We start from the raw sequence: 14,277 nt of genomic DNA, 5'->3' as shown, positions 1-14,277 counted from the left end.
AACAGATGACACAAGAAGGTGGAAATGATAATATTTCACTGACGCACTACAGTTCATCTTGTATTTACTCATACCAGAGCAAGACTATTGTTGAGTCATTTGCCCTAGTAAGGATGTATCTTCTTAAAAGTACAGGAGTACATAAATCCACCCAAAACCTGAAAAGATTGACATTAGAGACATGCTCATGATTGTTAACACTTCACTTCCCTTAACTGCAGTATATTTTCCCATCAAATGTCAGTCAGTCAGTCACAAGACAACCTGGAAATAAATGCAACCAATTGTAATCAACATACTGAGTCACATTCCATTATTTATTTACATTCAAATCCAAGTTCTTTACATATCCTCAGTAAATTGAGGGGATAATTCATGTTTTAATTTATAAAACCTTACATTATTTCACATGAAGCACTTGTATACACAAATGGCTAAACATACTTTTCCGTCATTACAAGCATGACTTGCTGTCTTATCTATGGCTGTTTACTTATAGTTATACCAATGGATATAAACTCCACAGCAACAGAATATGAACATTTCTTAACGAAATACAGCTAACTAAATTTAACAACACTCACAAGTCTGGTTTTGCACTGGAGCCCCATCTAATGGTCACACCATTACACGCCAAACCTTACACACTCCTCTCTGCAAGTCATTGTCCAAGTCCAGTACTCAAGGCACATGTGGACATAAATTAATCACTGACTGGACTAAGAAGTGAAATTTCAAAATGATTTGGATTTGGTTTGATGGCAACGAGAAACAACAAAGTAATATGACATTTATCTGACCTATGGGAGAGTGGTTGAGACATACTGGGGTATGTGAAGTACTGTGTGCACATGCTGTGGCCTTTGTTTTTAAGAGTTTAACATGGATGATTGTTGGTCCGGATGGATACACCAAGTAAAGAATGTTCACCTATTGTAAGCAAACAGCAGAAAGTATAAAATGCATGAACACAACCTTCTTGTAAAATCACAGAATTAAGGTATTGGTGAGTTGTAATGCAGTATAACAGAGACAACTGAACACCTAAAGTATGAGAACATCTCAGCTGCACTCACAACCTCCAAGATTGCGAGTTTGTTATTTTAACCTGCTATCTAATCTTTCTTGTCCATGGATTAGCACCTGGCGTTCTTCATATGATCTGATGATAAGAACAGCCCCAGCATGTCGTCTCAGTCTTTCTCTCAGATCAAATTTGTTTGACTGCATTTTTCTCCGAGCTGTGAAAGGAAGTGGGGTCCCAGCGGCGTAACACGCTGCCCTTCAGGTTGTTCTGGCACTTAGCGATGAGGTAGATCTTACGGAGAACAGTGCGGCGCAGAAGAATGTAGACCCAGGGGTCCAGGATCTGGTTCCATGAGGCCAGCCTCACGCCCATCACCATCAGGGTTTTATACTTTGACAGTTCATCCCCAATGGAGTCTGTGTAGGACCGGATTACTGACATCAAGCCAAAGATCTGCAGGCATATGACAACATGTTGTAGTTATTGTATGATGAACAACATGGTTGGTATTACATAACTAATCCTTGACCCCAAACACTGGTCCATCAAAGATGAAACCTCCTTCTTATTTGGAATTCTTTAAAATATAAATACAATAACGAATGTCTTCCCACTCATATGAGCAAGCACAGATACAAGAGTTACAGCACAAATGAAGGTTCAAAACACATGAAGCTCTTCAGTCATGCCTATAAGTAACTAAGCGTTTATCTCACTGATAATAATACTTCAAAATTCTTTGTTCATTTGCAAATATAACACTTTATTAATTTAATTAAGTGACATACTCCTGCAAAGACCACTAACACATCAATTTCACAGTTAGCCGAAATTGGATAGTAAACATAATACAGGACCGTGTAATGATATAAGCTGATATTGGTTGATATCAATTGTAGGCAAATATGATATGGTATCTTCATGAATGAATTATTGAAACCTGAGCCTCCTCAGAGTGTCAGTGTGTAACTACAATGTATATGATGCTTACCAACATCAGAGCACCTTATGATTTCACATTTCTCTTTCTGTATATTAGTCAAATTTAAACAGTAAACATTTACATTCGTAATTGTCCATTTTAACATAGGTCACCCTTTTCCCCTTTTTGTATTATTCCCCTACTTACCAGCAGAGGGCTCCAGCAGATACAGGATGTCACCATGATGCCCACAAGCTGTGCCACCATCTCAATGTCATGCGACTTGGCCGAGTGGTGAGAGTTGGGCTGCCTCCTGAGACGAGCCAGCACCAGGCTCAGTCCACTGATGGTGTTACAGACCAGCGCCACAGCCAGCGAGGTCAAACCCAGTCCAGAGAACAACATTACAAACGCCACGTCTACCTCCGCTGTGTCCTCCAGCACTTTTATGAAGCACCACGTCCCCGGGTACTGATAGGTGTAAGAGCCAAGCTGGAGGCATGGCAGCATGGCCACGCAGAGAGCTGAAAGCCAGATGACAGAAAGGGTGATCTTACTGCGGGTGGTGGTGACCAGGGATGAGTGCAGCAGAGGTTTAGTAACACCCAGGCAGCGCTCAGCAGCCATGGCACAACCCAGGAAGAGAGGGCACAGACCAAAAAACACCATGGCTCCCCCGAGGAACTGGCACATGGCATCAGCAGAGTCATACTCCCCAGCGGGGACGCCTCCATAGAGGTAGAGCCGGAGCACCAAGGCCCCGGGGATCACGTGACCAGTAAAATCTGTGATCACCAGTGAAGTGGCAAAAAGAAGGAATGTGGCTTTGGAGCGCCGGCGCTGGAGTGAATAGGCATTGGCCAGGATGAATAGGGCAACCATGTTGGAGATGATGCCCAGGGTCATGGACAGCATGGCGGCGATGGGGCCGCTGGGTGTGGGCTGTTCCAAGGTGAAGTTTCCCTGCCGCGACAGCTCTTTCATGAACACCTCTTCCTCCATCTTCCCCAGGCTGTCATTGGAGAGTGAAGGGAAGAGAGAGGAGACCGAGGAGTTGTACCGACTCACGGCTAACATCACCACAGTTTAGGGAGGCTGTAAGAGGAAGAGGAGGCAGATTGTAGTTGCAGTTGTTGCATGAGGCAAAGGAGAGTGAAATACTGCTTTATGTATTAGAATCATCACGTATTACTGTGTGGACTGAATTGTTTTTCACTCACAAACATTGTATTTGGCCTCATTTTAGGGCCATTTTCCCACAGCTAAAATAGTTTTTCATACAAATTCTATATCATTCAGAGTTGTGAAGTAAATGCTTGTTCTCCCACACACCCACAAACCACACATTCTATTGTCAAATCACAGAAAACATGGAGACGTCAGAGCTGCGTGTGATCACTCATATTGAACTTGGCTGTAGTTCAAACCGGCTGTCAGACCTCCCAGCAACACACACAGACAGCAAGACATGTTTAATGCTGCGGGGCATACGTGCCAGTTCAGAATCTAGCGATGGAAAGGAGAGATTTCTTTATGAATCATTATTCGCTTTTCTTGTCTTATCTAACCAAAGAGATTTCAAATATGTTTGATATTTATTATTTCTGAAATAATGAAATATTCTGAAGTCCTCTGGTTATCCTGAAATAAGTTTAGTCCTCCTATGTAACCCAGTCTGTCCACTGTCTGAAGAAAAACGTATTAAGCTTTAAACCTCATTATTAATTTTGACAAACACACTCACCGCTGCATGGTGCGGAGATCTTTCTCAGTCCGGTGGAATATCCAAAGAAAGTCTTGCTCTTCCTTACTCAAGATAGCCCACAGAATAATCCAAACTGAGGCTTTACGACATTATTTCAGCCGAATTCCACAGAAAAATGAAAAATGTCCTTTTCTCGTGGCCAACAAACATGTTCCCCTCGGATAAAGTCAGCAGCTGCGGCGGGAAGTGGAGGATGGCCGTCTGCTCAGTGTGTTCCATGGCTGAACGTGTGTTTCATGGCGGTGTGCGTGTATCTCTGTGTGAGTGTGTGTGTGTGGGGTGTGTGTGTGTGTGTGTGTGTGTGCAGGTTGTAAACGCTCCTCTCTGATGCTGACATCACACACCTCGTCGTGTCTTTATAGCGCGTCTCTCTGCGTGGGCGTCTCTGCTGCTGTGAGCTCCGTGACTCACTTTGGCGTTTACTGTGTTTACATCAGTAATATCAGTAATAACATCAAATCTATTTTTAACTCTCTGTGATGCCCCACATGTACCTAAAACTTTGATTTCAGACACACTTTATGATTTTTTTTTAAATATTTCTTTTAACGTTTAAAATACTACAATGTAAAAATACTCCATTACCAACGAAAGACCTCCATTTCAAATATGTGGCAAAGAAGTGCAGCTATTAAACTTAAATACTCATCAAAAGCGAACTAATGACTTTATTGATGCATTAAGTGTAATGTTGGAAATCAGTCTCTAACAGTCAATAACAGATCAGTTGTTCTCAAACTGCGTTACTTGAGTAAATGGACTGTACGTATGTGGCGTTTTTCTTTGTTGTTATTAATAAAAATTGTTGTGATTGATATTTTAATACCGCATTAACAAATTCAGTGATTTCTTTTTTTTTTAACATAAAAGTCCTTGGATAATGTAAAAAAATAAAAGCATCAGTAATTAAATTAAATTAAAAGGGACAGGTTTAGTTTAGTTCCTGAAAATGAGATGTATCTTCTATAGGTAGAAGTTTTCTCAAGGACAGCAATCATCTGATCAACAATGACCTCAACACCAACAATGCTTTAAAATGAGGAGAAGTGTCTTAAGTAATTAAGGCGGATAAATAAATGAGAGTGCAAAGTACAATATTTCCATTTGAAATGTAGTGGAGTGAATCTATAAACGTGGTCCAAATGTTCCTGCTTCATCCAGGGGGTAAAAACCTCCTCATCATTTCTTTTCTCTCAGACTGGATCGATATGTGTGGATTCAGTTTCAACATTTATTTTTGCTGTCTGCGATCATCCAGTACACAACAGTCATGCAGTCCCTGGTCATGCTATCTGCTGGTAAGATGCTTTCTGATTTCAGCTCTCCAAATGTCCTTCAGGGTTCAACTAAGGTCACAGAAGATATTGCTCAGAGTTATTCATACAAATAATGTGGTCATAACACAATAACTATCCAAATATTCATGTAAATAACAACTGAAAGTTTGCGTTAGGTAACGCATAGGGAAAATCAGGAAAAAAGATCCTCTCCCCATGAGAGATCCAGATGTTCCTCAAGGTCTCCACTGTTACTTCCAAAGGTCTCCGCAGCTGCAGTGGTCAAAACGTCTCCTTTCCATTTGATGGACACTTGGAGGAGAAACCATAAGAAGTGTCTCTGTCTGTGGTAACGTTTGCAGCATACCAGGGGCAGGTGGTCATGTTCGTCTGGACCGGGCCACCTGGGCACATATTTACACAGAGTTTAGGGTTTGGCAGCATAGTAAGAGCAACACTTAAGATTGGGTCTTGGTTCATAGGAAGGAGAAGTGAAGTGGGCACTGACACACAAAGAGAGAAAAAGCAGAAATGAAAGATTAGAGGTGCAGGCAAACAGACGAGTTGGCAGAACGCTGAGCTTGTGGCTTTTTATTGTAGAATGTGACAAGAGTAGGTGAAAGGTCATAATATTACAATGTGTGTTATAAAGGGAGCGTTTTTCATTTGTAAAGTGAAGGATATGAGTGCAGCTTCTACAGAGGTTTTGGACAGTGCGATGACTAAAGAGACATTAAAAGACATTTACCAACAGTATAAGTGTGAGAAGTGTTTTAAACATCAATATTCAGACAAATGACTCTGCAATGTGAAAGAGATTGCTTCTTAAGTGACGAGACCACATACGCTTAGCACCAACGCTGCAGTTTTCCTTCTTCTTTCCGTTTTTAGCTCATTTTGGCTCCATCCTTCTCACAGACTGCATGTTGAAGCTGGCCTCGCAGTCTGTGGTCCTCATCAACCCCTGGTTGAAAACCAGAGGCAGCTGTTTCCAACAAACAAACTGTCCAGCATGAAATGACTGAGGAGAAAATGTAAATAAGGCTGCAGGAAAAAAGTCAAACATCCCTAAAGCTAAAAACCCTAAAACACCAAAATAGAAGTAGAATTATCATCAATGAGTGTGAATATTGGACTTACTGAACATTCATCAGAAAGAAACACCACAAAACAACAAAAGGATGCTCAGGTTGCTCTTTGTCTGGGTGAACAATATACAGTATATATGTATATATATGTACACATTATAAATATATATTATCTTCCCTGACAAATTAACCATAACAACTTGAAACGCTGAAATCTAACTCTGCCAAGGCGTTTATTTATTTTTTATATATGCCAATAGAACAAGACACTTTCACAATGATTTTGCATTAATTTTTGCACTAATTCGCATGCTTATATGAGCTTTTAGGTGTATTGTTGAAAAGCTGTTTTGGGAGGAATTAAGAATTTGGTAGCATATTCAGGACATGTTGGGACATGAAGGCTCAACATTCTTTAACTCCTCCAGTGACCCAGAAAGGGCCACTTCTTTGAATGTCTATTGATGTTGGATTAAAGTGCTAATATTTGTTTTGTATTTTATTATCTGATTGTCTTCCTTTCTTGGTGCCCAGTTAGCCACTGAGTGCAATAATCAAACGTGTGGCTGTCATGTGTGTTTTTCTTCTAAATGGCTCTGAAAGCAGACCTTGTTGCCCCCATTTTCCTCATCAATTGCTCTTAAAACATTGCCATTTGGCCTCTGAAGCCCTCTGGCTCTTCCAAAACTAAGTCTGGGGTTTATGGGTTTGGGTCTCCTTCTATACCAATTTTCGTTTCCATGGACCACAAAGTGATCTCCAATGTTTTGAGGGTTTTTTTAAGATTCCAGCAACTGTAAACTAGATGGTCTTTGAAGTGCTCTTTAGATAGTGGAACTGGGATTGTTTAGAATCAGATTTTTATCTGAAAATGAAATGTAGCTTGTTTTTCAAATCCTTACAAATGCAATGAAATCTTTGCATCAAAAGCTTAAGTAGAAGTCATCACACACACACACACACACACACACACACACACACACACACACACACACACACACACACACACACACACACACTCGTGTTGACCCCAAGAGCCAATGCTTCCCTACCGCAACTGTTCAGTGATTCCTCTCATGTTATGTTGCCAAACCTAACATCTGAAGCTGACAGGATTGTTTGCCACCAACTGTGTTCTTCAATATTTCATATGTTTTTAAAACCAGAGGAAGAAAATTAATTCCTGTAAAAGTGGATTCACTGGCCAAATGTTCTCACAATTATCTATTCTGCTTTGAATAATGTGACATGGCCCTACATGCAGATAAGATGCAGGCTGTCATGGGAAATAAAGCCACGTACGCTCCTCCAATCCTTTCAGAAATATCACGCCATAAAGAAAATGGGAATATTCAGCTAAGAGGCAAATGCGTTCTGAAACTGAAATGAGCTCAGCCACTTTCCTCTGATGAAACACACAACTCCCTGCAGAGAAAATTGTTTGACAACTGCTGTCTGCCTGTCTGGCCGGAGCCCAGAAGTAATTTCTAGTCATCTCGATGCTGTCTGGCTACTGTATGTCTCATATATAGAGAAAAGGGAATTAGTAACACTATGATAGGGTAGAAATACACACACACACAACAAATCACATTCCATCTTGGGACACCTGAAGCCTATGACCCAATATGGACGGATATCCTATTTCTTATTATGGGAATAACGGCTGCAAAGTTCTCATATTCATTACTGTCGACAGAATAGAATAGTGAGGAGAGGCATGATTATAAAGCGATGCAGTGCAGAGTTCATGTTCACTGCCTTGGTCAACATTTTGCTCTATAGATTATTTGTGGTCATTTATGGCTATAAAATTTAATATATTTAGGTGATATAATTATTTTTTATTGCATTATGTAGTTTTTAATGTTTTCTATGTCCTATTGTAAAGTGTTTGGTCCAAACTACATAAGTGTTACGAACCTGTGTTTTGTGTTTTTTCTTGTGTTGCTTTCCCGTTTTATTTTGTAGTATTGTTTTCTGTCTTGTGTTACCTGATTGTTTCCATCTGTGCAAGTTGTTTGTGTCACTCTTGTAAGTCTGCTTTGTGTACGGTGTGTTTGTCTTTCATGTCTTGTTTGGTTGCTTTGCATTTGCTATCTCCAGTTCTGCCCTGAGCTGTTTGCCCTCCTGTATTTGTGTTTATCTCCTTGCAGACTAGTTGCTTATTGCCAGTTCTCCCTTTTTTGTCCCTAGTTTTGCATGCCTCAGTTTTACTCTCTCGGTCCAGATTGTAACACTTCAGACTTTAGACATTAGAACTCTATTGTATTTTATGCAATTTAGGATTGTCTTAAGACACAACAGTTGTAGCTTCACAGACCTTCACAATACAGGGGACTGTGTTTAACAGACAACTTACACTTATTATATTAAATATATATTCACAGTTACTCAAGCTGGAGATAACAACGATGCGTGATTAGCTATAGAAAACTACGGTGGCCGAGAACCGCCACCGCTGCAAATAAAAGAAGCGCTGCAAAAATAAAAAAGCTGGTGTGCAAAAATAAAAAGCTGGTGCAAAAATAAAAAAGGCGATGCAAATAAAAGAAAGTCTGCAAAAAAGAAACGCTACTGCAAATAAAAGAAAGTCTGCAAAAATAAAAAAGTCGGTGCAAAAATAAAAACGGTGATGCAAATAAAAAAGCCACAACGGAAGTGGGTTACCGGGGACTGTTTTTGCCGATGCACCTGTGTGAGTAGAAGACGACGCCGACGCACCTGTGTGAGGAGAAGAAGACGGCGACGACGACGAGAAGAAACTACGAATAGGAAAACGAACTAGAAAGTAAGTGAACATGATAGTGTTTAATGTCGCTACGTGTACTTTTTAATGTGTTATTTGGTTAGGCCAGGTAACCCCAGGTTTGAAGTTGAACTGGAGAATGCCGGTGTATTGTTAGCTTCGGCTAACACGGGGAGACCACTAACGAGAGTGGAAGCAACTGACGGCTACAGCTTATTACTATCGTTGTTGTTGTTGCTTGTATCATTAATAGTCATGCTAACAATAATCTAAGGCGTGGGTAACAATAGTTATTTGGATGAATGTGAAGTTTAAGCTGTGTGAGGTGGCCAGGGACTTTTGTGAAAATACCATGACCATAATGTCAGATTGAGGTATTGAACTGACGGCTAAAATGTTCATGCAATTTAAATCCAAAGCAACCTAATGATACTTGTTTTTTTTGTTTGTTTTTTGCAGATCATAATGAATTGTCCTTTTTGTGGACACCAGCAGCCTCCGAAACGACTTTGTCGGATTCAGAGGTGATCATCATGAGTCCAAGCTCTGCAGAATTCAGTGCAGCTGATACATTGGTGAGTGCCACATTTGTTGTGTCTTACATTGATTATATTGTAAGTTCTGTCTGAAAATGAAAATGTTTCTAGATTTTACATAGAAGCCATGTTTCTGATGAAACGTGCCAAAATAGCATTTTAAATTACAGTAAATGTTGCAGTGTCCTGGCCTACACATATTTTACAAACTTCAATATTTATGTTCAAATTTGTTCAGCTCTAGTTCTGTCAATCAAATTTGAAGTGCTCACTGATATATTGTTTTTTACTTCCAGATATGGGAACCTGCAGATGGAGAGTCAAGCACTGATTCAGCAGCTCTGGTAATTGTAGCTCCGAAACATAGTCTATCGTTCACACTTAGCCTTGTCTGAAAATATTGTCACACAATCAAGGCTTAAACTACTTAAAAGAATGTGTCACGCTCTGACCTAGAGATCCATGTTTGTGTACATTATATTAAACATTTCATTTTTAGACTGTTGTCAAGACCGCACATTTTTATTGTATTTGATATCAGGAATGTGCTTGCAGCTTCAGCTTGTTTCTTTAAATAAAAAATAAATAAAAAAACTACAGACTGTTCTTTTTTTTTTTTTTTAAGATTTTTTCAGGCATAGACAACTTTATTACAGACATTTGTACGTTGCTTTGGACAAAAGCCTCTGCCAAATGACAGGGGAGAGAAGAAAATGACAGCAGCAATATACAGCAGCAGCAAATACGACACATAAAAAGAAGTTTGTTTTGGTGTTGTCACAACACAAATATGTCCCTAAAATTTTTACAGACCAGCCATGTTTTTCAGGGTGATGTAGTTCTCTACAGCTGATTCCCACTGCAAAGGAGCTCTTACACCACTCTGTCGTTGCAGTTCTCCAAAAAGAGTTTCATGCTCATCCCCAGCAGGAGTTGCTGGCACTGGCATGATGCTGGTGATGTGGTTCAGGGTTTGGGCAGATGCTGGGAAACCACAATTGCTAGGAGCAAGTACAGGAAAGTGTTCACACTGAGCAACACATCAATTAAGTTTCACTTTCATGGTCATTACAATTATCTCCAGAGTTTCTTACAGGACAAGGATGCAGAGACCCAAAGACAAGCAATGATCTTAGGTTAAACTAAGTATCAAATATTAGAGAAAGCATTGCACATGAGGGAAAACTTTATTGTGAATCTTAAATTTTATAATCAAAATGTTACAAAATATTTTCAAGTGCAGTTAAGTACCCACATTTTAGAGCACCACATTATTTCAGTTTTTACGTAATTAATAATAAATAAGGTGACTCCAGGAGGTGAACTTTGTGTTTGCAGGGCTGCCATTGAAGAGATGCCTCTCCCTCAAGTCACTGAACAGATCCATCCAAAATTGGCTCCTAGATAGAAAACACAAATTCATCCAGGTCATCGTTCTTCAAGAGGTTTAGATTAATGTACAAGTCCACTTACTACTGACTCATGCCTTTTGGAGATTTCACTACAATATACCCTTTCCTTTAAAAAGCACAGCAATATACATTAAACTGAGAAATAATATAAATGCATACAGCAAATACAATAATCCAGGGTCAAGTAAAACATAAATGAATTAAAAGTGACAGAAACCTTTGTTTCCGGAACCAGCTTTCAATCCGCTGGTTGGATGTTGAAGTGCCATACATGTGGCTTTAAGCTCCTGCAAACTCGTCTGCATGCTCTGATCTCATGGTACATTGAATGGCGGCCATTATTCCATTTTCAGTGCCGCAATCTGTGCGGAGCCGCTTTGGAAAAACTCCATGCTCAACTACACAGTTGATGTAGTTTTGAGCAATTACTGAAGGGTCGTTGTTCGTCTTTCCACAATTCAGCCACATAATTTTTCTGGAGAAGCCATCAATGCAGCCACTTATGCCAATTCCAAAAGGTTTTAATTTATTATACCCATCAACGTGCCAGGTTTCGTTTGGTCCCATTGAATGATATGCCCTTCGAACAAATCTACGTCTGCAGCGATTCTCTGTTCCACATGGATCCAGCTCTGCCATTAGGTGCATCGTCTTGTCTGACGACAAGAGAGTGTTTCCGTTTCAGAATCTGCAACATCGCTCTATACCCTAAAAGCTGGCCTGATCCCTTTAGCTCCTCGGAAATAGCTGCCTGCACAGTAGCAATTGGAGTGTAGTTGATCCTTCTGGTCAGGCTTGCATGTTTTAGTCTTTTTTGTAGATTGCGAAAACTGACTGATGTGTTGTGTTTGGTTTTCAGTAAGTCCACTATTATTTCATAACTATGGCCCTCTGTGAAATATTTTTGGATAAGTTCATCCACTGGAGTACTAGCTTCAGGACCTGAGGGGTAGGACGGAGGACACTATATTAGAGGCTAAATGATGAACTGCATAATGAACATTTTCAATTTTTACAGAGGTGAATAAATGAGATTGTTAAGATTATCATGTGTGGGTGACATGGTAGTTAGTGATTAGTTATTGAGGAATCAAGCTATTCAATGCACTCGTTAAAGTTAATTAATTGAAAATGTCTTTATATAAAAGTAGCATAGTGCAAAACACTCAAAATTGTTGCATAGGATTTTTTTACAGGGATCAGTAGCCTACTAGACTAAGAAACTTTCTTAATTTTTCATGTCTTCAAATTCATTGTATTCCACATGCCTCTGTTATGGATTTCACCATATGAAGTGGTATATTCATGACTAACAGACAGTATATTCTCTGAAAAAGCATAGCAATCCATCATGTTTAAGAACCTCATTAACTGTCAGAAAGAAATGTACCTTCATCTTGAAGACTCCTTAGGAACCTGACATTTCTACAGCATGAGCCACAATATACCAGGACGGATGGAAGGTTCACCCCACAGAATGGACAAAACATGACCTGGTAAATGACAAAGCAAAAACAGTCAAGTTTAGGATTCAATCTGACATTATGGTCATGGTTCTTTCTCAAAGGTCCCTGGCCACCCCACACAGCTTAAACTTCACATTCATCCACATAACTTCTGTTACCCACGCCTTAGATTATTGTTAGCATGATTATTAATGATACAAACAACAACAACGACAGTAATAAGCTGTCTTCACTGTAGATAGTCACCACAAAACGAGCTCACTCACAGAGTCACAGTCAGATGTTGGTCCAGAAAGTGTGTCTCCAATGCTGCTGAAGCTGTTTGAATCTGAAGCTACTTAAATAAATGAGTGTGATGGCATCACGCTAACAAAACGATGTCATCCAATAACTCAAACTCCAGCTATGATGTCAAACTGACATCTGGTTAGTGGTCTCCCCGTGTTAGCCGAAGCTAACAATACACCGGCATTCTCCAGTTCACCTTCAAACCTGGGGTTACCTGGCCTAACCAAATAACACATTAAAAAGTACACGTAGCGACATTAAACACTATCATGTTCACTTACTTTCTAGTTCGTTTTCCTACTCGTAGTTTCTTCTCGTCGTCGTCGTCGCCGTCTTCTTCTCCTCACACAGGTGCGTCGGCGTCGTCTTCTACTCACACAGGTGCATCGGCAAAAACAGTCCCCGGTAACCCACTTCCGTTGTGGCTTTTTTATTTGCATCACCGTTTTTATTTTTGCACCGACTTTTTTATTTTTGCAGACTTTCTTTTATTTGCAGTTGCGTTTCTTTTTTGCAGACTTTCTTTTATTTGCATCGCCTTTTTTATTTTTGCACCAGCTTTTTATTTTTGCAGCGCTTCTTTTATTTGCAGCGGTGGCGGTTCTCGGCCACCGTAGAAAACAACATTATGCATGTGCCAAACTGCAAATCTTGCTTAAAGACAAAAGATACGATAAGATAAGTTTTGTATTACTTTGCATTACTGTGAACATTAAAAAGGAAATATTAGGTTGCCAAAGCAAACATAATACTGTCAGTGCAAGTAAAGAAATGCTTGACCTATATGATTGATTTATGACTATAAAGGCTTATTCTAACTATAACATCTCGAATTTCCAAAATAACTTAGGGACATTTTTGCTGTTTAAGAAATTCCTGCAGTTTAATTTGGGTGAGAGTGCACAAGCAAAGGTTTTGGAACAATCCTGCTCTATGTATTTACTGGACCATACGGTTGAACAGAACAACTGCTGTAAGTAGTGGCTTCAAATGTAATTACAGCAAACTGGCCGATTCAACTTTGCTTTCCACAGCAACACATAGTAACCCCTGATGTGACACAACTTAAAGGAAACCAAAGGCTTGGAGCTGAAGACACAAATGGAGTAAATTCAAGGTCCTGGCGTACTTAACACTCACTCTGAGACTCTGTGTTTTATTTAGACTTCACAGCAGCTTATCCAACCCAAACATTTTCTCTTGCGGTGGTTAAAGGGCTGCTGTTGTTCATCGTTGACCCTGTGTGTCCTGCATTCTCTAAACTGTACAGGAAGGCATTTTGAGGAATTATGAGGAAATAGGATTGTGGCCAATAAAACCAAAAACCAACATGCATACCTATGAGAGTTTACTAAAATAAGCATATTTTGCTACCAACCTTAACTATTTGACAGATTTTACAAAGCTTTCTGTTTTCTTCATCATGTGTGTTGCCTCTCAGCACTAACGTCTTGTGTTAAAATCTCCTGGAACACTCTCTGTGATGAGTGTGCATGTTCTCCTATTGTTTCCTCCTGCTCCTGTTACCACAATGTGCAGAAGCACGTAGATAAGTGCAACTGGAAATGTGCCTGGAACCTGGAACTTTGCCTGCCTGTGTGTGAGATAGACTGGAGACTTTGCCGCTCACCCAAAGGATGCTGGGATATGCTCCAACTCTAGCTTGATGGATTTCTTTTTCTTTTTTTTGTTTCTTTCTTTGTTCGTTTGTTTCATTTGTGAATATAGGACAAAACAAGAAGTACAA

General features: G+C 39.8%; 1 protein-coding gene and 2 long non-coding RNA genes across 4 annotated transcripts; 1 reads left to right on the top strand and 2 right to left on the bottom strand.

Annotated features, from left to right (window-relative positions):
• Positions 1-339: 339 nt before the first annotated feature.
• Positions 340-3,026, bottom strand: ptger1a (prostaglandin E receptor 1a (subtype EP1)). Its single transcript, XM_076145644.1, has 2 exons — positions 2,157-3,026; positions 340-1,480 (listed from the first exon to the last, which is right to left on the bottom strand). Exons 1-2 carry the CDS (start codon positions 3,024-3,026, stop codon positions 1,211-1,213), a joined length of 1,140 nt encoding a protein of 379 aa, XP_076001759.1. The 3' UTR covers positions 340-1,210.
• Positions 3,027-8,524: 5,498 nt separating this feature from the next.
• LOC142994531 (uncharacterized) lies at positions 8,525-9,919 on the top strand. Its single transcript, XR_012961408.1, has 3 exons — positions 8,525-8,870; positions 9,288-9,403; positions 9,661-9,919. It is a non-coding gene; the product is annotated as an uncharacterized LOC142994531 (long non-coding RNA).
• A 133-nt stretch (positions 9,920-10,052) lies between these two features.
• On the bottom strand, positions 10,053-12,960 carry LOC142994530 (uncharacterized). 2 transcript variants are annotated; one of them, XR_012961407.1, is made up of 4 exons: positions 12,812-12,960; positions 12,167-12,269; positions 10,620-10,764; positions 10,053-10,365 (listed from the first exon to the last, which is right to left on the bottom strand). It is a non-coding gene; the product is annotated as an uncharacterized LOC142994530 (long non-coding RNA). The 2 variants fall into 2 exon arrangements; XR_012961406.1 differs by lacking the exon at positions 10,053-10,365 and having other exon boundaries at positions 10,501-10,764; positions 12,812-12,959.
• Positions 12,961-14,277: the final 1,317 nt, after the last annotated feature.

Source organism: Genypterus blacodes, unplaced genomic scaffold, assembly GCF_046128005.1.
Source record: "Genypterus blacodes isolate CSIRO-AG114 ecotype Tasmania unplaced genomic scaffold, CSIRO-AGI_Gbla_v1 ptg000030l_1, whole genome shotgun sequence".
Classification (NCBI taxonomy): Eukaryota; Metazoa; Chordata; class Actinopteri; order Ophidiiformes; family Ophidiidae; genus Genypterus; species Genypterus blacodes.
This window is presented reverse-complemented; position numbering and strand designations above follow the sequence as displayed.

Bases quoted from the DNA above. Each gene is read 5' to 3' on its own strand.
- ptger1a (XM_076145644.1), bottom strand. From the start codon at position 3,026: ATGTTAGCCGTGAGTCGGTACAACTCCTCGGTCTCCTCTCTCTTCCCT. The intron at 1,481-2,156 runs GTAAGTAGGGGA...ATATGCCTGCAG, and splicing joins TCTGCTGGAGCCCTCTGCTG to ATCTTTGGCTTGATGTCAGT.